Genomic DNA, 22150 nt, shown 5'->3' with positions numbered 1-22150 from the left:
GAGCCCATAATAGCAGTTGTCATGTCTTGAGCTCATTCGTTTTCCTTCCACTTAGTCTCTATTACAGAGGTCGCCACAGCCTAATGAAGCACCAACTATTACAGCATATGTTTTACGCAGCGCAGGCCCTTCCAGCTGCAACCCATTACTGGGAAACACCCATACACACTCATTCACACTGATACAATATGGCCAATTTAGTTAATCCAATTCACCAATTGCGCATGTCTTTGGACTGTGGGGGAAACTGGAGGAAACCCACGGCAACACGGGGAGAACATGCAATATCCACACAGAAATGCCAACTGACCCAGCTGAGGGTTAAACCAGCCACCTTCTTGCTGTAAGGAGACAGTGCTAACCAATGAGCCACTGTGCTGCCCCGTATTGAGTATTTAGAGTTTCCCATTGTTGGTATATTTCTTCACATATTTAAGCTTTGGCAATAATGCATTTCCACAGCGAGAGAGAGAGAGAGAGAGAGAGAGAGAGAGAGAGAGAGAAAGAGAGAGGGAGAGACAGAATGAGAGACTTAGTGAACTAATCCCTCACAGGTCTGTCTGTTCAGAGCTACAGCTTACGCTCAGTCTCCGTCCTGCAGGTCTCACCATCATCATCGGCGCCACCATGCGCTTCATCGCGGACGATGTGGAGATCGACCCGGTCACCCTCAACCTCATCATCCTGATCGCCAGCTATGTCATCCTCCTCCTTGTCTTCCTCATCTCCTGCATCCTCTACGACTGCCAGGGCAAAGATCCCACCAAGGAGTATGCACCTGACCCCGTGCCCAACGTCAACCCGGCACCCATCCGGCTGGTGGTCATGCAGAACTCGCCCGCCAACGCCCGCTGGGACCAGAACAAGATGGTGACCTCCTACGATCCTCCAGGCACAGAGAAAAAGAGTACTTTGGTCTGACGGGACTGATAACAGAAGCCCAACCACACACATTCATTCTTTCTTTTTTTATCTGTCCACTGTACTGTACATATGCGAACGTACTGTATCTTTCATTTATATTTTTGTGTACATAGCCTTTTTTAATTATTCAGAACTTTCTTTGTGAGACTGAACCATGCTTGGATTGGATTATCTAAAGAAACGGTGAGTAAACCTCTTTTTGAATGTTTCAGTTGTTCCTTCTTGACAGAACTGACATTGCTTTATGACAGATTGATATTTGTTTTGGTTGTCTGGAACGAGGAACTCTGGGGTTTCAGAACAGATCTTAGTAGTGTCTCAAACTGGGCTCAGTTTTGCAAAGAGGGAACATTTTGTTTAGGAGTGTTTGTTCTCTCACAGTGGCATTAATGGATTGTTTGTTCTTTAAAAGTAAAATTAATGGAATGTTTGTTCTTTAAAAGTAACGCTAGCGGAATATTTGTTCTTTAAAAGTAAAATTTATGGAATGTTTGATCTTTAAAAGTAACGTTAATAGAATGTTTGTTCTTTAAACGTAAAGTTAATGGAATGTTTGATCTTTAAAAGTAACGGTAATAGAATGTTTGTTCTTTAAAAGTAACGTTAAAAGAATGTTTGTTCTTTAAAAGTAACGTTAATAGAATGTTTGTTCTTTTAAAGTAACGTTAGCAGAATGTTTGTTCTTTAAAAGTAACGTTAATGGAATGTTTGTTGTTCAAAAGTATCGTTAATAGAATGTTTGTTAAAAGTAACGTTATTTTTATTCTTTAATGGAATTAACGGAATGTTCATTCTTTAAAAGTATAATGTTATTAGAATGATTGTTTTTTTTTTAAAGTAACGTTAATAGAATGTTTGTTCTTTAAAAGTAACATTAATAGATTGTTTGTTCTTTAAAAGTAACGTTAATAAAATGTTTGCTCTCTAAATGTAACTTTAATAGATTATTTGTTCTCTCAAAGTAACGTTAATAGAATGTTTCTTTTTTAAAAGTAACGCTAATAGAATTATGTTTAAAAAGTAACATTAATAGAATGTTTGTTAAAAGTAACATTATATTTATTGTTTAAAATTAATGTTATTAGAATATTTGTTTTTAAAAGTACCATTAAAAGAATTTCTTTTTTCGATCAAAGTAACAATAATGGAATGTTTATTAATTAAAAGTTACATTAATATAATGTTCTTTAAAATACGTTAATGGAATGTTTGTTTTCTCAAAGTAACGTTAATAGAATGTTTGTTCTCTAAAAGTAACTTTATCAGAATGGTTGTTCTCTCAAAGTAACATTAATAGAATGTTTGTCATTTAAAAATAACATTAATAGAATGTTTGTTCTTTTAAAGTATGTTAATATAATCAGTTTTTTTAAAGTAACGCTAATGTAATCTGTTTTTTAAAGTAACTTTAAAATTTGTTATTTAAAAGTTACATTTATAGAATGTTCTTTTTATTAAAAGTAACATTAATATAATGTTTGTTTTTTAAGTAACGTTAATAGAATGTTTGTTTTCTTAAATGTAAAGTTTATTGAATATTTGTTTGTTAAAAATAGTTTATATAATGTTTGTTCTTTGAAAGTTCTTTTAATAGATTCTTTGCTTTTAAAAGTAACAATTATATGTCAGTTTTTTTAAAGTAACACTTATAGAATTATGTTTTATAAGTAACGTTAATAGAATTGTTTTAAAAGTAACATTAATAGAATTATGTTTTAAAAGTAACATTAATAGAATTATGTTTTAAAAGTAACGTTAATAAAATTGTTTTAAAAGTGCTGTTAATAAAATTATGTTTTAAATGTAACGTAATAGAATGTATGTTTTTAAAAGTCACGTTGATAGAATTGTTTTAAAAGTAACATTAATAGAATTATGTTTTAAAAGTAACGCTAATAAAATGTTTTAAAAGTAACGTTAATAGAATGTTTTTTTTAAACACTGTTAATAAAATTATGTTTTAAAAGTAACGTTAATAGAATGTTTGTTTTGTAAAAGTACTGTTCTTAAAATTGTTTTAAAAGTAACGTTAATAAAATTGTGTTTTAAAAGTAACATTGACAGAATTATGTTTTAAAATTAACGTTAACAGAATATTTATTCTTTTAGGTTAACGATATTAGAATGTTTATTTTTTAAAAATAACATAAATAGAAAAGTATAGTATTAATGGAATGTATGTTCTTTTAAAGTAACATAAATATAATGTAACGTCAATACACTGTTTGTTCTCTAAAAGTATCTTAACTTAAAGTAAAACATATAATTAATAGAATGTTTGTCCTTTAAAAGTAATGTTAATAGAATGTTTGAGTTTTAAAAATTGTGTTATTAGAATACTTGTTCTTTAAAGTAACATTAATAGAATGTTTGTTTTCTCAAAATAAAATGTTTGTTCTCTGAAATTAACGTTATCAGAATTTGTCCTCCCAAAGGAACATAAATAGATTGTTCCCGCCCTTAAAGGGACATTAATAGAATGTCGTCAAAGTTATCTGGTCTTTAAGACTATTCACAAAATTCTAGCACAAACATAATTGATAAAAGTATAAATTATTCATGCATCATTGTTGTACGCTGTTCATAAAACATTTTAGTAGGTCATTTGTCAGGTAAAATGTTCTATCTAAAAAATAAAAATGTTATTATCCACTTTAGAATGTTCATAAAACATTTTTAGCAGGTCAATTGTCTAGGTAAAATGTTCTATCTAAAAAATAAAAATGTTATTATCCACTTTAGAATGTTCATAAAACATTTTTAGCAGGTCAATTGTCTAGGTAAAATGTTCTATCTAAAAAATAAAAATGTTATTATCCACTTTAGAATGTTCATAAAACATTTTTAGCAGGTCAATTGTCTAGGTAAAATGTTCTATCTAAAAAATAAAAATGTTATTATCCACTTTAGAATGTTTATAAAACATTTTTAGCAGGTCAATTGTCTAGGTAAAATGTTCTATCTGAAAATATAAATGTTATTATAGACTTTAGAATGTTCATAAAACATTTAAAAGCAATAATGTTCCAAAAACCTTTGCAAAGATGATGAAATGGAACGTTGATAGAACATTAGCAAAACCAAGACAAAAAAAATCCTTTTTATATTATTTTACCTGCAGAAAACATCCAGAACTAGCAATTATAGTTTGTTTGTTTTTTGCGTCTTTTTTGTCATTATTATTACTTGCTTATTAGACCTTTAACATTAAAACCACTGTATAAACATTCTAACTGTTGCCTATGACATAACACAGCGCATCATGAATGTCTATAAAGAGCAGTTCCTGTGCAATGCATAGGTGGAGATGTTTCCGAGAAGTTTCCAAGGTGCCGGTGATGGGCTTATTAACGTGTTTAAGCCAACAAACTGTATCTATTCTGAGTTGACCGGTCGCACACACTGACCTCATTGGCCTGTGGATTAGATGACCCATCAGCAACAACCCAGTCGATGCTGTTAGGAGGATAAACTGTAACTTTACATGAAGCACATTAAAGTTGTATAGATTTTACAAACACATCGATGTCTGTACTAATAAAAGGGGTTGAGATTCTTGCATAGGACCGTTTATTCAGAGGTCTTGAGCCCATTAGCCGCCGCTGAGCTCTACGTCATGCTACTTCTTACTAGCTATTTTTATACTTCAGGTTTTTTTTACATTTGAACAACGCGTTTCATCTGTTGATTATCTGTTTAATTAATTCTGCTATAAAGCCACATGGTTTTATATATACTAAATATAAAAAACTAAGTATAAAACTAAACCACAGGTATCAAACTCAGTTCCTGGAGGGCCGCAGCTCTGCACGTCAAAATAATTGAGTGCTTCAGGATTGTTTGATACCCACAGATAGGTGTGTTGAAGAAGGGCTGGAACTAAACTCTGCAGGGCTGCAGCCCTCCAGCAACTGAGTTTGACACCCCTGAACTAAACGCACTCATGGGTATAAATAGACAAGACATGATTAAACTGAATACACACAGGGATGCGACACAGGTGGAACTAATAGACAATAACAAACGGTGGGAAAACAGAACAATGGAATCACATGATAATAACAGAAAGCACATGGAACACAACACGACACAACAAACAAATGGCACAAAACACAATGAAGACACCAACTGTACCAGTATTAGAATTAACTAACTGAAGCTTTACATAATTTATGGTTCTTCAATAATAAAATAGTCAAATTAGTGAGTCAGCTGAAGTAATAAGTCACCTTAGTAATAAACAATAATAATAATAATAATAATAATAATAACTGGCTAGAACAGGCCTAATTATCTTTTCCAACCCAACAATCAAACTGCAGAACAGTTCAATAAAATGTGTGTGTGTGTGTATATATATATATATATATATATATATATATATATATATATATATATATATATATATATATATATATATATATATATATATATATATATATATATATATATATATTCCCAGTGATGGGTTGCAGCTGTTACATACACATTCACCGGCCACTTTATTAGGTACACTGTCTAACTGCTTGTTGATGCAAACGCAATGCATTTAGGCATGTAGACATTGTAAAGACGATCTGCTTCAGTTCAAACTGAGCAACAGAAGATCATACCGGGTATCACTCCTGTCAGCTAAGAACTGAGGCTACAATTCACACAGGCTCACCAAAATTGGACAATAGAAGATTGGAAAAACGTTGCCTGGTCTGAGGAGTCTCGATTTCTGCTGTGACATTCGGATGGTAGGGTTAGAATTTGAAATCTACAACATGAAAGCATGGATCCACAGTGTACCCATCTTCTGATGGCTACGTCCAGCAGGATAATGTGCCATGTCATAAAGCGTGAATCATCTCAGACTGGTTTCTTGAACATGACAATGAGTTCACTGTACTCAAATGGCCTCCACAGTCACCAGATCTCAATCCAATAAAGCATCTTTAAGATGTGGTGGAACGGGAGATTCATGGATGTGCAGCCGACAAATCTGCAGCAACTCCGTGATGCTATCATGTCAATATGGACCAAAATCTCACGAATATTTCCAGTACCTTGTTGAATCTGCGCCACAAAGGATTAAGGCAGTTCTGAAGGCAAAAGTGGGTCCAACACGGTACTAGTAAGGTGTACCTAATAAAGTGACCTATATAATATATAATTAATTTTTTCCCCTGTCAAAAAAATCCAAGTTACATGTTTGTATTTACATAATACATTCATTTGTACTATGTATATATGTATAAATACACACACACATAAAAAAACTAAATCTACAAATGAAATAGATTTACATAAATACACAAATATATTTAGTAAATATGAACTTTTATTTTGGTGAAAAATCAAGATTTTTATTCACAGAGGAAGCATTGACAGTATTACACCTAACATTAAATACATTATGTAAATTGACAAATGATTTCCATTTCAAATAAACGATGCTCTTTAGGATTTTCTATTGATCAGAGATTGTGATTTCAACATTTATAATAATAATCATGAATGGTTATTAATAACCCAAATATTATTATGACTTCTGAAGGATGGTGCTACTGAAACTTCAGCTTCAAATCACAGGACCACAGTTTTTTAAGTATATTAAAAACACTTTAAATTATATTAATATTTTGCAATGTTGCTGTTTTACTTCATTGAAAAGTAGTGTCTTTCAGAAATAGTTTTTTAATAATCTTATGTGTGCACTGTATTCTGGCCATTAGCATGGTAACATTGTGATATTTGGCAGTATTTTGCATTTACAGGTTTGTACTACACATGGCTTTCTTCCAACAAATGTCACATGCTGTCATTGAACAAAGTGAAGCATCATAAAAATAATAGACGACTCAGCGCTGAGGTGATTAGATATGATAATAAGACAATCATATCCGTGGATGTTTAGACACGTCGTCTGTTTCAAAGGTTGAGTGACTTGTAGCACAGAGTCAATATTTAACATTGATAACAGAAGACGGCGCTATCACTATAACATGAAGAGCACTTAAAAAGAGCACTTACCTGATCAAAATCACTCTACTTTCAGTTTCAGTTCCACCATGATGACTTTATCGCTCTTTAACGGCTTTTAAAATCGAATGTGCAAACTGCAAAGCTTCCGGTTTTACACTTCCGCTTAATCCAGCGGTCCAAAACAATTCTAATTGGCGTTTCAGCACTTTATTTTGGTTAAGAGCAATGTACACATATACACAAAGACAAAAAAGACTCTCTTCCTCTGCACAGCCTTATAACTGTTTCATAGGTTGAAATTGAGGTAAAGTTGGTTTTATATTCACATATTCAGTGGAAAAACTGAACCCTTCACTGATGACTGATCCCTTTGTGTTCAAACAACTGAGTTATTTCCAAACACATGCTATGCCCCATATCGTCTAAAACCTGACAGGTGGGCAAATCTAAGCTTGTTTTTAATAAAACAAATATAAATATGCATATAATGAATGACACTGCTAATAATAATAACATTATACAAAAGCAAGTTGTTATGAATAAACTGAAAAAGCCCCCCAAGATGAAGAAGGCATGGAGGCGGTGGTGTTTATATTTATGTAGGCTAGAAAATAATAATTTTTGTAATATTTTAATCCTTTAATTCTTTTTCATTTGTAAAGATATTTGCGTATTGCTGTACATCCTGTGTGTATTAAGCAATGTGCAATCGAGGCGCACAAACAATGCACTCTGCGCTGGACAATAGACCAGCTTTGATCTGATCTATTGAACCGTCTATTTAAGTTCCTCAAATACCAAAGCGCCAGCAATGCGCCTCAACACGCCCCTTTTTTTTAGACCAGAATGCCTATGGGCGCACATATGAGCGCAAATGCACTTGCTATTTAAACAGCGTGGTGCAAAACGTCAAAACGACTCTTGCGCCGAGCTGAAACTAGCAAACAACAATTGTGTCGCGCCTTGCGCCGCATTGCACCAGGTGTATGATAGAGCCCCTAATCTGAGAACTGAACTCAAAACAAACAGGAAGTGTATATTCAGATATTAATTAAAGATTAGAAGGGCAAACAAAGGTTTTTTTTCCAAATGACCTGCACAGATTTGAATTAGAATTATTCACCACAAAACCTGCATTAGAATTGTTCACCACAAAACTAGCAAAGACAGCTAACAAAAACAATCTGGTTAGCTTTGATTTCATGTGTACAATAAGATATTTAAATAGTGCTTTCCTAGCATTTATTATTGCTTCTCTTAATCTTTCGACAAACAACTGTTCGCAGTGAATGATTCTCTAGTAATCGTGCTTTCTCTGATTGGGCAGTGACTTTGAAATGACCTTCCAGTGGATATCAACATGACCCCTGGCCTTTTAATTTAGTCACTTTTAATAACCCACTTCTTTTCATTGGCTTATTAAGCATGTAATTTAGCTTGTTTTTCATGTCTTATCTGTGTGTGATGTAGTGAACCCAGAGTGGGCCCACTAGGAGGCGTGGGAGGCCTTAATATCACAATAAACCCAAAACAAAAAAAAACCCAATGGCAAAAAATCCAAAAACACAATGGCCTGACCCGGAAGTGTAAAAAGGTGGTATTTATTTACAACGATGTGGAGGATATGTCCAGTGCAAAATATATACAGTGTCCATAAAAAAAATCCAAAAAAAAAATATATATATACAAAAATACAAAGTACCAAATTAAATATAAAGACTAATATATTTAACACAAAAACAAAAACCAAAGAAGAAAAAAAAAAACAATCAAACGTAACCACTGTATACTAGTATCTACTCACTCAGAGAATTTGCTCACGGCTCTGCCACAGCACGCTCGCTAGCCAGGTAAACTGACCCTGAGCTGGAGTCTGGCGTCCTTCTTTATACTCCAGACTCCGCCCATCGATTGGCGTAAGCCATTCAGGTATGTACCTAAATTTATCTCTTTTTTTATCTTTGCCTTAAATGGCATTTCTTTAAACATAAAACATTGTCTGCTTAACAGACCAATAACACATAAGACAATAACCACATACAACCCTTTACAACTCTCCTCCTGTAAAACAGGACAAACAACAACGCTGGTTGTACCCACATAAACACAAATGGTACGGTCGGACTTTCAGCGCGCGAACTCCCAAGGCGCGGCTTCTGATGTCATAAGCGCGCGCCCTTCCTTCACTCAGGTTTGCCGGTCTCGCGCTGAAGTCCGAACCCCCCTTACAAACAGACAACAAACAGACAAACGAAAACACGCAGACAATGGGTGTGTGTAAGTATGCTCCATGTGAGATTATAGGGGGGAGATGAAACTGTGGAGGAATGACAGAATGCCGGTGACATGACGCGTGCACTCATCAAAAATCACCGCTGACGGAGGAGGAAGAGATGAAGGTAAGTGCAGAGTGTGTGTGTGTGTGTGTGTGTGTATATATGTGTGTGTGTGTGTGTGTATATTGGTGCGGCCGTCAGAGACGGAGGGGAGAAGTCTCACTTCTCCACATTATCCTCCCCCTCTCCAAGCCGCGTACTGTCTGGTAACCTGGACAGGAAGTCGGCTACTATGTTTTTCCTCCCGGGGTAGTGACGTATTTTAAATCTGAAGGGTTGTAATGCCAAGTACCATCGGGTCACTCTAGCGTTGTTATCCTTCATGGTATGAATCCATGCGAGCGCCCGATGGTCAGTCTCTAGGTCAAACTCCCTCCCCAGGAGATAGTAGCGGAGGGATTCAAGGGACCACTTGATGGCCAGACACTCTTTCTCTACCGTGGAGTACCGAGTTTCCCTGGGCAACAGCTTCCTACTCAGAAACACCACAGGTCTCTCCTCTCCAGATGGTCCCTGGGCCAGTACCGCGCCAATCCCTCGGTCTGATGCGTCCACCTGCACCAAGAAACGTTGAGTAAAGTCTGGACTCTTTAGCACAGGATGTGCACAGAGTCTCTCTTGCAAAGTCTTCCATGCCTGCTCACAGGCCTCAGTCCAAATGACTGGATTCTTTGTCCCTTTAATTAACAAGTCCGTTAAGGGTGCTGCTGTTGAGGAAAAGTCAGGGATGAAGCGTCGGTACCAGCCCACCAATCCTATAAAGGAGCGCACCTCCTTCTTGGTCCTAGGTCTTGGGCTTCGCCGAATTGCTTCCACCTTGTCTACCTGTGGTCTGAGACTGCCATTACCAAGTCGGTACCCCAGGTAGTTGGTTTCTTGCTTGCCCCATTCACACTTTGCCACATTTAAAGGACAGACCCGCTGCTTGGATCTTCTCCAGGGTCTGTCTTACGTGCCGCAAATGATCCACCCACGTGTGACTATGAATCACAACGTCGTCTAGGTGCGCAGCCGCAAACTCTTCACAGCCCTGGAGAACTTGGTCCATAAGTCGCTGGAAGGTTGCAGGTGCCCCATGTAATCCAAACGGAAGAACTGTAAACTGGTATAGACCAAGAGGTGTTCTGAAGGCAGTCAGTGGTCTTGATAACGGATGGAGGGGCACCTGCCAATATCCCTTACACAAGTCCAGTGTAGTGATGTAGCGGGCCTGTCCAATCCTCTCCAGCAGGTCATCAATCCTAGGCATAGGGTAGGCATCAAACTTCGATTGAGCATTCAGCTTACGGAAGTCAACACAGACCCTCAAAGATCCATCCTTCTTCGGAACGATGACGAGTGGGCTACTCCATTCAGAGGTTGAAGCCTCGATGACCCCCAACTCCTTCATGGTCTCGATCTCTTCTTTCAAAGGCTTGAGCAGTTTTTCCGGGATTCGATAAGGTCTCTGTCTTGATGGAATGATATTGGTAAGATGAATGGTGTGTTGGGTTACCTCAGTTCTGCCTGGTCTCTGCTGGAACAATGAAGGGTATTGGTTTCGTAGATCTTGTAACTGTTGTTGTTTCTCTTCTTCTAGGTGTTCCAGTTTCAGCTCTGCAGATTTCCTTGGTGTCACCATCTCTTCAGCTGGTTCACTTTCATCTTCTTTCACTTCTCTTACCATCAAGGACTGTTTAAGTTGTTGTGGTGTCTTGGCCTCTTTCCATTCTTTCAGGAGGTTAATGTGGTAGGTTTGCCGACTCTTCTTCTTCTCAGGGTGATGTATCTCATATGTGACCGGACCCATCTTTCTGGTAATCTCATAGGGCCCCTGCCACTTTGCAAGAAGTTTGTTAGTTGACGTGGGTAATAGTAATAATACCTTCTGCCCCGGTTGAAATTGGCGTAGACGGGTCTTTTGGTCATACCATTTCTTTTGCTTGTCTTGTGCCTCTTTCAGGTTTTCCTCCGCTTGCTCCCTGTAGGTCTCCAGCCTCTCCCTCATTTCCAGGATGAAATTGATGATGCTGCTGCCCTCTTCTGCTGATGAGGCTTTGTCCATGCCTTCTTTAATAAGTCTAACGGCCCCTGGACTGGCCAGCCATACATCAACTCAAAAGGGGCGAAACCTGTGGATGCTTGAGGTACCTCCCTATAGGCGAACAGCAGGAACGGTAGCCACTTGTCCCAGTCCTTTCCAGTGTCATTCACAAACTTCCGTAGCATGTTCTTTAGTGTCGCATTAAATCTCTCCACCAGCCCATCCGTCTGCGGGTGATAAGGGGTCGTCCTTAGTGCAGTGATGCCCAACTGCTGGTGAAACTGCTTCATCACCCGTGACATAAAATTGGTTCCCTGGTCTGTGATGATTTCGTCGGGGATGCCTACCCTGGAAAACAGTTGTATAAGAGCATGTAATACCTTTGTGGTGGTGACTGTGCGAAGTGGGAATGCTTCGGGGTAACGTGTGGCGTAGTCACAGATGACAAGTATGTAGCGGTGTCCAGCACTACTCCTTTCTAGTGGTCCCACAATATCCATGGCAATGCGGCGGAAAGGGGTTGAGATAATGGGTAAGGGATGTAACGGAGCCTTGTCTCTTTGACGTACCGCACTGGTAGTCTGACATGTGGTGCAAGTGTTGCAGTATGTCTGAACATCAGTGTACATGGTAGGCCAATAGAAACGTGTGCTTATGCGTGTGTATGTTTTGTGAAATGCTAAATGTCCTGCCCATGGAAGTGTGTGTGATAGCTGTAATACAATTGGACGACAAGACAAGGGTACAACCAAACGTTTCACATTCCCCACTTGTACATATAACAAATTATCACTGATAATAAACTTTTCATCATTCAAGTTAGTGTTATTTTGTTTTTCTGCCCTTGTAAACAATGTTTTCAAAGTTTGATCATTTCTTTGCAGTTCAGCAATGTTTTCTGGGATCTGCCAGTCCCTCACCTCCAGACCACTTGTATCAGGTTTGGGTACTGGAGAACCCAGATGCTTTAACAGCCGTTTCTGCTGACGAGTTTTCTTTGGGGCCTTAGTCCCACCCTGTAGCAAACTACTGTCCAAGTCTGGTAGTGGTTGCAAACCAGCTTTTGAACGTGTCATAACAGTACATGTAATTTCATCTACATTCCCACCTTCAAAGATCTTTTTGGTAGATTCAACACACAGTTCATTTAGTACTGGGAGGTCTCTTCCTAAAATCATGTCTGTAGGCAAGTTAGTGACAACTGCAACATTCATTAAATACATTTGATCTTGAATGCCCACAAGTACCTCTGCTTTCGGATACCTCTTTATATCCCCATGAATACATTGTACTTCCGTGGTGTTAGTATAGTCAACATTAAAGACATGACATGATTTGATCAGGGAAATCGAACTTCCTGTATCAAGCAGTGCTTTCAATTCAAAACCATTCACAGTAATGTCCAACAAATCAACATTTTGTCCCACATCAAAGTCACTGTTAGCATCCCCCTCTCTGGGTGCATAGCAAAACCCTGTCAGCTTCGATTTCCGGGCTGGGCACACAGATGCTTTGTGTCCCTTTTGCTGACATGCATAACAGATCAGTGTATGTGAACGTTCAGTCTCAAGTTCATGCGAGTGCTGATTGTCAGTGTTGTGAAATGTGTGTCGTGCTCTACCTTTCGAAGGTTGCGTGCGCAGGCCGGGGCGATGAGCGTTCATGTACTGTTGGGCCAACTTTGCTGCTGTCAGTCCCGAGTTCGGCTCATGTTCTTTAACCCACGTTCTGGCGTCTGGTTGCATGACCCTCAGCAGTTGCTCCATGATGATCTGCTCACCGATCTCCTCCTTTGTATTTTGATCTGGTCTCACCCAGCGCTGATACAGATGTCTCAGGCGATGATACGTCTCCGTTGGCGACTCCCCTTCAGGTAGTGTAGCAGCCCTGAAGCGTTGCCGGTAGGTCTCTGCAGAGATGTCATACTTCTGCAGAAGAGAGTCTTTTAGTTGAACGTAATCATCTGCACTGACCTCATCCATCGCTAGGTATGCCTCCAGCGCTCGACCAGTCAACATTGGCACCAGCCGACAGCTCCACTCCTCCCGAGGCCACTGCCACGTTCGGGCCAGACGTTCAAATCGTCGCAGGTAGCTTTCGATGTCATCTCCCGGCTGTAAGGGTGGCATCGGTGTCTCCGGGCGACGTGTCTGTGCGGCTCGTCGGTCGGTTGACTGTACAGGTGGTGGTGGGGTAGGTGGGGGTGATGTCTCCACTGTGGATACTCTACTGGGCGATGGCGTTGTCAGCTCCGTCGGCCGTATCGACTCACGGAGTCCCCGCAGCTCACGAAGAAACAGCTCCTCTCTGGTTTGCTGCGCCTTGAGGAAATCCCTCATCATACTCGCCATGCCCTCACTGGACTGCGTAGAAGGCTCACTGGTGCTGGGACGCTCCGTAGCTGTCTCTTCTCCACCAGACGACAGTCTACGCCAAGCTGCGTCCTTCACAGCAGATCGTAAACCCAGCTTCCTCCTCCTCATTCTCTTCCGGGTGGCCGCCACTTCTGACACCAACTGTGATGTAGTGAACCCAGAGTGGGCCCACTAGGAGGCGTGGGAGGCCTTAATATCACAATAAACCCAAAACAAAAAAAACCCAATGGCAAAAAATCCAAAAACACAATGGCCTGACCCGGAAGTGTAAAAAGGTGGTATTTATTTACAACGATGTGGAGGATATGTCCAGTGCAAAATATATACAGTGTCCATAAAAAAAATCCAAAAAAAAAATATATATACAAAAATACAAAGTACCAAATCAACAAATTAAATATAAAGACTAATATATTTAACACAAAAACAAAAACCAAAGAAGAAAAAAAAAACAATCAAACGTAACCACTGTATACTAGTATCTACTCACTCAGAGAATTTGCTCACGGCTCTGCCACAGCACGCTCGCTAGCCAGGTAAACTGACCCTGAGCTGGAGTCTGGCGTCCTTCTTTATACTCCAGACTCCGCCATCGATTGGCGTAAGCCATTCAGGTATGTACCTAAATTTATCTCTTTTTTTATCTTTGCCTTAAATGGCATTTCTTTAAACATAAAACATTGTCTGCTTAACAGACCAATAACACATAAGACAATAACCACATACAACCCTTTACAACTCTCCTCCTGTAAAACAGGACAAACAACAACGCTGGTTGTACCCACATAAACACAAATGGTACGGTCGGACTTTCAGCGCGCGAACTCCCAAGGCGCGGCTTCTGATGTCATAAGCGCGCGCCCTTCCTTCACTCAGGTTTGCCGGTCTCGCGCTGAAGTCCGAACCCCCCTTACAAACCGACAACAAACAGACAAACGAAAACACGCAGACAATGGGTGTGTGTAAGTATGCTCCATGTGAGATTATAGGGGGGAGATGAAACTGTGGAGGAATGACAGAATGCCGGTGACATGACGCGTGCACTCATCAAAAATCACCGCTGACGGAGGAGGAAGAGATGAAGGTAAGTGCAGAGTGTGTGTGTGTGTGTGTGTGTATATATGTGTGTGTGTGTGTGTATATTGGTGCGGCCGTCAGAGACGGAGGGGAGAAGTCTCACTTCTCCACACTGTGTTGCTATTTTATCTTTTCTTTCTATCTCTCTATTTGTATCTCTTGCTTATGATGTTGTAAGGCACTTTGGTCTGTCTTGTGGCATTTTTAAATGTGCTATATAAATAAAGTAAACTTGAATCTTGTCTTCTAAAAATATTGGACCTACAGTGGGTACGGAAAGTATTCAGATCCCCTTACATTTTTTACTCTTTGTAATATTGCAGCCATTTGCTAAAATCATTTTAAGTTCATTTTTTCCTTATTAATGTACACAGCAGCACAAATTGACAGAAAAACACAGAATTGTTGACAATTTTGCAGAGTTATTACAAACGTCCCAATCACATGGTCCCAAGTACTCAGCCCCTTTGTTCAGTATTTAGAAGAAGCACACTTTGGATCAAATACAGCCATACTGTAAGTCTTTTTGAGAAAGATGCAACAAGTTTCTCATACCTGGATTCGAGGATCCTCTGCCATTCCTCCTTGCAGATCCTCTCAAGTGTTGTCAGGTTGGATGGTAAATGTTGGTGGAAAGACATTTTAGGTCTCTCCAGAGATGCTCAATTGGGTTTAAGTCAGGGCTCTGGCTGGGCCATTCAAGAACAGGTGATGAGCCTGTAACATATAGAGAAATTAGTCTGTAAAATAACAAAAAATGTACTGGCAGTTTTATATGAGGTTTTTATACTGTAATATGCAACACCAAACCAGACAATATTTCACTATTAAAATGTTAATAAAAGTCACTTTTTCAAACTTTTCTAGGTTAAAAGTTGTTGGAAAAGATAAAAAAAAAAAAAAAAAAATCAAATCACAAAGGCAATGCAGTGGATAGCATGTTCGCCTCACAGCAAGAAGGTCACTGGTTCGAGCCTTGGCTGGGTCAGTTGGCATGTCTGTGTGGAGTTTGCATGTTCTCCCCGTGTTGGCGTGGGTTTCCTCCGGGTGCTCCGGTTTCCCCCACAGTCCAAACACATGCGCTATAGGTGAATTGAATAAACTACATTTGCAGTAGTGTATGAGTGTGTGTGTGAAGTGTGTATGGCTGTTTCAGAGTACTGGGTTGCAGCTGGAAGGGCATCCGCTGCGTAAAACATATTCTGGAATAGTTGGGGGTTCATTCTGCTGTGGCGACCTCTGAAATAGAGAAATAAAGCCGAAGGAAAATAAATGAATCAATGATAAATTTTAAAAAGCATGGTTGTTGTATTTAACCATGGTAACCCCAAATCAATCATGATTATAAACAAACCTTAACTGTGGAATTTTATAGTAATTAAGTAATCACTGTGCCAAAAGTTGCAAAAAAGTGACTATACTTTCATTATAATAAACCATTATTATTATTTGTATGAGTATTTAATGAGCAAATAAATACAAATAAAAAGTCGCACCTTTATTTTTCCAATAGCTGACTACACTGCAAAAAATGCTTTTCTCTTGGATTTTTCTGTCTTGTTTCTAGTTCAAATATCTAAAATTCTTAAATCAAGAAGCGTTTTCTAGACAAGCAAAGCATACTGAAATATATATATAAATATAGAACTTTTCCTTAAAACAAGCAAAATAATCTTGTCAAAAGGAAAAAAATATTAATTCATAGAACTCACTTAATTTTGGCATATTATGAGCTCTATTAAACAGACCATCTGCAGTGCGAGGATAAAGAACGAGCCTCCTCCACTTTTACGATTCTCTTTACTCCATTACTTCTGTGGAAAAGGAAACGGTGTTGTACACTCCACTGAAGACATCCATCAGTCTACATATTTCATTTCATTTATTAAGCGCAAAGATTTGTTTCAAAACTATTTCTAAATTTAGTTCTAATTTCCAGCTAGCGAATAAATGAACAATAATAATGATGTGTTGTTGTAAAACTAATATCCAAACACACAGCCTATTCTTCTGCCCCATATGGTGATGCAGACGTCTCCAAAACCCGACAGGTGGGCAAATCTAAACTTGTGTTTACTAAAACAAATATAAATATGGATATAATAAATAATACTGCTAATAATAACAACATTATAAAAAAGCAAGTTGTTATGAATAAACTGAAAAAGGCCCCCCAAGATGAAGAAGGCATGGAAGTATGGTTTTTATATTTATGTAGGCTAGAAAATAATATGTTTTGTAATATTTTAATCCTTTATATTTATATCCTATATATATCTATCCTTATTATATCCTATATATATATATATATATATATATATATATATATATATATATATATATATATCCTCAATATTTTAATTCTTTTTCATATGTAAAGATATTTGCGTATTGCTCTACATCAGGGGTCAACACACCTGTTCCTGGAGGGCCGGTGTCCTGCAGATTTTGGCTCCAACCTTAATCAAACACACCTGAACAAGCTAATCAAGGTCTTACTAGGTATCCTTGAAACATCCAGGCAGGTGTGTTGAGGCAAGTTGGAGCTAAATCCTGCAGGGACACCGGCCCTCCAGGACTGAGATTGGTGACCACTGCTCTACATCTTGTGTGTATTAAGCAGTGTGTAAGCGAGGCGCACAACTAACGTGCTCTGCGCTAGACTTTAGACCGGCTTTATTCTGGTCTATAGAACAGTCTATTATAGTTTCTCAAAATATTAATGCTCTAGCAATGCGCCTCAACACGCCCCCCTTTTTAGATCAGAACGCCTATGGGCGCACATATGAGCGCAAATGCATTTGCTATTTAAACAGCGTGGCGCAAAACGTCAAAACGACTACCAAGCTGAAACTAGCAAACAATTGCGTCGTGCCTTGCGCCACATTGCGCCGGGTGTATGATAGTGCCCAATATATTTCGCTTGTCTAGAAAATAAAGCATTTTTTCTTTAATGACATCTAGGAAAAATAACAAATGTTAAGTATTATGTTCAGCACTGTCATCATGGTGTTGTTTTTATTATCTTAAATGCATGAAGAAAAAAAAAAAGAACTGACGTCAGTACAGGAAAAGATTTCCATAAAAAAATAACACCAAGGGAGGATTTTTGAGATGGGATGATCCTAAAAACCTGCGGCGAGAAGCAGGACAGAGAGGATTGTGGGTGTTTGAGTTGGAGACGTGCAGTCTGACAGGTGTGTTTGTACCTGGTCCGACTCTAGAGGATATTATTTCAACTTTCTCCTCTCAAGTGGCTCTTTTGCCATGTCACTGCGGTTCCTACTCTTACAGTCTATAAAAGAGTAATGAGAACTCTTTACCTTCGGGAACGCACTGCAAGCAGAAACTATCCGGGGGTGATTTAATTTCATAGAGTCCCTCCAGACCTGTGCTGTGACAAGGTGTGCAATAGGTCTATATTGGTTGATGAGCTGTTTAAAAACATTACATGCCTATTTTTTTAGTTTTTATGATTGCAAATTATTACATTACATTTTATTATGCATGCATGATGTGGTCAAAAACTATTTGTTAATACACTTTGAGAGCAATTAATTATTTAACTTAAAAGGTGAGTAAACCCACCGAGTTAAAAGGGAAAGTTCACCCTGAAGTTAAAATTTGCTCACCATTTACTCACACTCAAGTGTTTCCAAAGCCTTATGCATTTCTTTATTCTGTTGAGCACAAAAGACAATGTTTTAAGAGGATAAAGCTGCAACTTTAAAAGTAGAAAAATTAATACTATGCAAATTAATGGTTTTCAGCATTCTTCAAAGTATCTTCTTTTGTCTTCAACAGAATAAAGAAACTCATGAATGTTTTAAACAAGTAAAATCCAAGTAAATGATTACAGAATTTCCATTTTTGGGTGAACTATCAACTTTAATAGTCGACATTACTCAAAAAAAAGTTAACTTAATTTGTATAATTATGTACATGTACTTAATTTAAACTTTTTTTTAAAGTAAGGTCAACTAATCACTTACTGTAAGTGTGTGGTGATCTATGGACCCTCTTTGAGATCATTCATTTTCCTTTGGCTTAGTCCTATTATTCATCAGGGGTCACCACAGAGGAATGAACCACCAACTATTCCAGCATATGTTTTACACAGCGGATGCCCTTCCTGCTGCAACCCAGTACTGGGAAGCACCCATGCACATTAATTCACACTACGGCCAATTTAGTTTATTCAATTCACCTAGAGTGCATGTGTTTGGACTGTGGGGGAAACCGGAGCACCCAAAGGGATACCATAGAAATGCCAACTGGCCCAGCCGGGACTCGAACCAGCAACCTTCTTGCTGTGAGGCAACACTGCTAACCACTAAGCCACCATGTCACCCCCCTTTCAAATATCTTCGGGTTTTGAGGGAAGGATGGATGGTGAGATTGACAGGCAGATTGGTGCAGCGGCAGCAGATTGGTGCAAAGCTCTTGGTCAATCTACGTTCCTACTCTGAGCTTTGGGTCATGACCGAAAGGACAAGATCTCAGATCCAAGCGGCCGAAATTAGTTTCCTTTACAGGGTGGCAGGGTGAAGAGCTCTGTCACCCGGAAGGAGCTCGGAGTAGAGCCACTGCTCCTCCACATCGAGAGAAGTCAGCTGAGGTGGATCAGACATCTGTTTCGGATGCCTGCTGGATGCCTACCTAGAGAGGTGTTCCAGGGATGTCCCACCGGGAGGAGGCCTCGGGGAAGAAGGCCTCTCGGCTGGTCTGGGAACGCCTCGGGATCCCCCCAGAGGAGCTGAAGGAAGTGTCTGGGGAGAGGGAGGTCTGGGGTTCTCTCCTAAGACTGCTGCCCCTGCGACCCGGCCCCGGAAAAGCAAATGAATGCAAAGGATGAATGACTGAATTTTGCATTAGCACAGTAATATTTAGTTTTTGAGTGAATTTTCCCTTTGAATCTTTTGAAATGTGCATGAGCCATGCGACCAAAACATGATTGTGAAAGAGGAAAGAAATGCATAAGATACCAAACACTAATTAAATTAACTTGAATGTCGTTTTGCATTCTAGCTGAATGAGCAAGACATGAAAATTCCCTTTGTCGTTTATGTTGGTATGAAAAACACTGATATGCTGTTTCGGGCAGATGAACACGAGCAAAATTCGATAAACATTGATAACTTATCAACCTTATATAGATTACCTAACATTGTTTCTCACAAAGCAGTGTCTGTCAGGGTGCGAAACATGAAACATTGGTCGGTAACTTTTTCAGTAATGTTAGTTTGTGTAATAAATGCTTCAGTGAATAAAATGTGTGTATTTATTTAAATAATATCTCATTTATCATTTAAACGTAGTCAAATTTTCAGTGTTTTGAAGGATATATAGTGTATTCTGACCTACTCTGATTGGCTGTTTCAGAGGTTACTAGCTCAACCACTACAAACCATTTCACTTTACTTTTAGGCTTTGATGTAATGATCCAGCCCACAGTCAGGTGCATCATGGGGAACTGGTTATTTTATGTGTTATATTAGTTAAACACATGGGGGTTTTTTGGTTGTAAACTTTATGTTTGTTTATGTTTAAATTGGCTTCTGTGTTTTAAGTCCAATATATATATATATATATATATATATATATATATATATATATATATATATATATTTTTTTTTTTTTTTTTTTTTTTTTTTGGTTTCTAAAATCATCAACGATGGTGGTGTGTAGAAAAAGCACCGCAGCTGTCCTCTGTAGGATTGTTCATGTTTAAAGCTTAGAATAAAAAGGTTAATTGACAGTGTTGTTTCTCACCTGCTTCTTCTGCCAGATTGCTGTTAACAGAGACACTCAGGGTCGTGCGGTGTATAAGACATGAGTGTTCTTCTCGCGAACACACTAGTAAACAAAGTTATGTGCCGTAAATGCTGGCACCCTGCTAGCCGTTTTAGATTAATTAAACAGTTTAGGTAGGTTATATTAGCAGCAGTTATTACAATATGTTGAAACAAACATCTATTTTACGAGAGAGATGTCTTGGGAACACATACCATGGCTCTAAAACTGCGGGTTTCAGACTGTTTTCCCGCATAAACTGACTGGCGCGATTATGCGTTGACAATGGTATGAACCGTTATAGGGGTGGTCAAATGTATATAATCTGTTATTTTAATTAATCGTTTTATTATTAAATATACATTATATTAAACCATTTTTCAGTATTTAGAAGGTTTACCCGTCATACATGTTGTCTTGACATCCTCCCTTCAGGGGGGGATCAAGCAATAATTATGTGAGGTCAAACTCCCCCAAACACCCCTGTAATTCGCACCCTGGTGTCTGTGGTTTACTTTTTTTATTATTATTAATTTCAAGAAACTGTATAATTCATTCTTTCCTTTTCTTTTCGGTGTAGTCTCCTTATTAATCCAGGGTCGCCACAGCGAAATGAACTGGCAACTTATCGAGCACGTTTTAGGCAGCGGATGCCCTTCCAGCCGCAACCCATCTCTGGGAAAGAAACTGTTCTTTTACACAATCACATTAGATACACAAGATAAAGAGCAAAACCAAAATAAAATACATAAAGAAAAAGTTAAAAGTAATACTGCAATAAAAAAGAGATAAATATTCAAGTAGCATGAAAGATCTCGTCACATTTGCTCAAGAAAGAAGCTCTGTGGTTTAAAAAATGGTCACTAAACTAATTCAGGTGACATCATCCAGAAGAGGTGTTCCAATCATTCTACGGTATTCTAATCAAGAATTCCATTTAGCTATTTAAAGGCTTGTTCTAAAGCTGATTGACATTAGATGCACTTGATGCTTTTGAAGCATTTCATTTTGTATTTGAATTCACAAAGCTCGATCTGTATCACCATAATTCGTTGATATTCAGGCCCGTAGCCAGCCTGGTGAAGGGATGGTTCTTTTTTTTTCTTAGAAAGTGGACCTCTTTGCAGTTATTCGCTTCATTTTCTATTTAATTATGATGTTTAAATAATGCAGAGACATTTTAAGCACTATAAGCTGGATTAACTTGTCAGATGGTCATCATAATCACACTTTTTGATGTACTAAAACATTTTTCCTAATAATTTAGATTAAAGAAATATGAAAAGAAAAAATATTAATAAAATACTAATTTATTGCATCATATATCATTATAAAAAAAAATCAGTTTTAAATGAAAAACTGAAGCCTATTGTCATTTATTAGGCAAATAAGAAGCTCAGCAGCACATTTAACTTTCCTCAGTCCGAATTTGGCCATTTAAATATTGAACATTCATTTTCTTTTCGGCTAAGTCCCTTCATTAATCTGTGGTCGCCACAGCGGAATGAACCGCCAACTTATCCAGCATATGCTTTTTAACGCAGCGGATGCCATTCCAGCCGCAACCCAATACTGGGAAACACCCATACACTCTTACATTCCACACATACACTACAGACAATTTACCATACCAAATTCACCTATAGCGCATG

The 22150-nt window shown here is 38.4% G+C and overlaps 2 protein-coding genes across 2 annotated transcripts in view; both read left to right on the top strand.

Moving 5' to 3' along the window:
- Window positions 1-606: 606 nt before the first annotated feature.
- LOC130217507 (small integral membrane protein 36-like) lies at window positions 607-921 on the top strand. The gene has a single exon (XM_056449621.1). The coding sequence runs from the start codon at window positions 628-630 to the stop codon at window positions 919-921; it is 294 nt and encodes a 97-aa protein (XP_056305596.1). The 5' UTR covers window positions 607-627.
- A 71-nt stretch (window positions 922-992) lies between these two features.
- The window catches only part of mmd (monocyte to macrophage differentiation-associated), a 56265-nt gene continuing 35107 nt past the window's right edge, over window positions 993-22150 (top strand). The window contains exon 1 of the mRNA XM_056452850.1: window positions 993-1107. Within this exon, the coding sequence (XP_056308825.1) occupies window positions 1079-1107 (29 nt within the window). The 5' untranslated portion in view covers window positions 993-1078. The remainder of the gene's footprint in view (window positions 1108-22150) is intronic.

The sequence above is a fragment of the Danio aesculapii genome, chromosome 3, assembly GCF_903798145.1.
Source record: "Danio aesculapii chromosome 3, fDanAes4.1, whole genome shotgun sequence".
Taxonomy (NCBI): Eukaryota; Metazoa; Chordata; class Actinopteri; order Cypriniformes; family Danionidae; genus Danio; species Danio aesculapii.
Note: the sequence above shows the minus strand (reverse complement) of the source record. Positions and strands in the feature narration are given on the sequence as shown.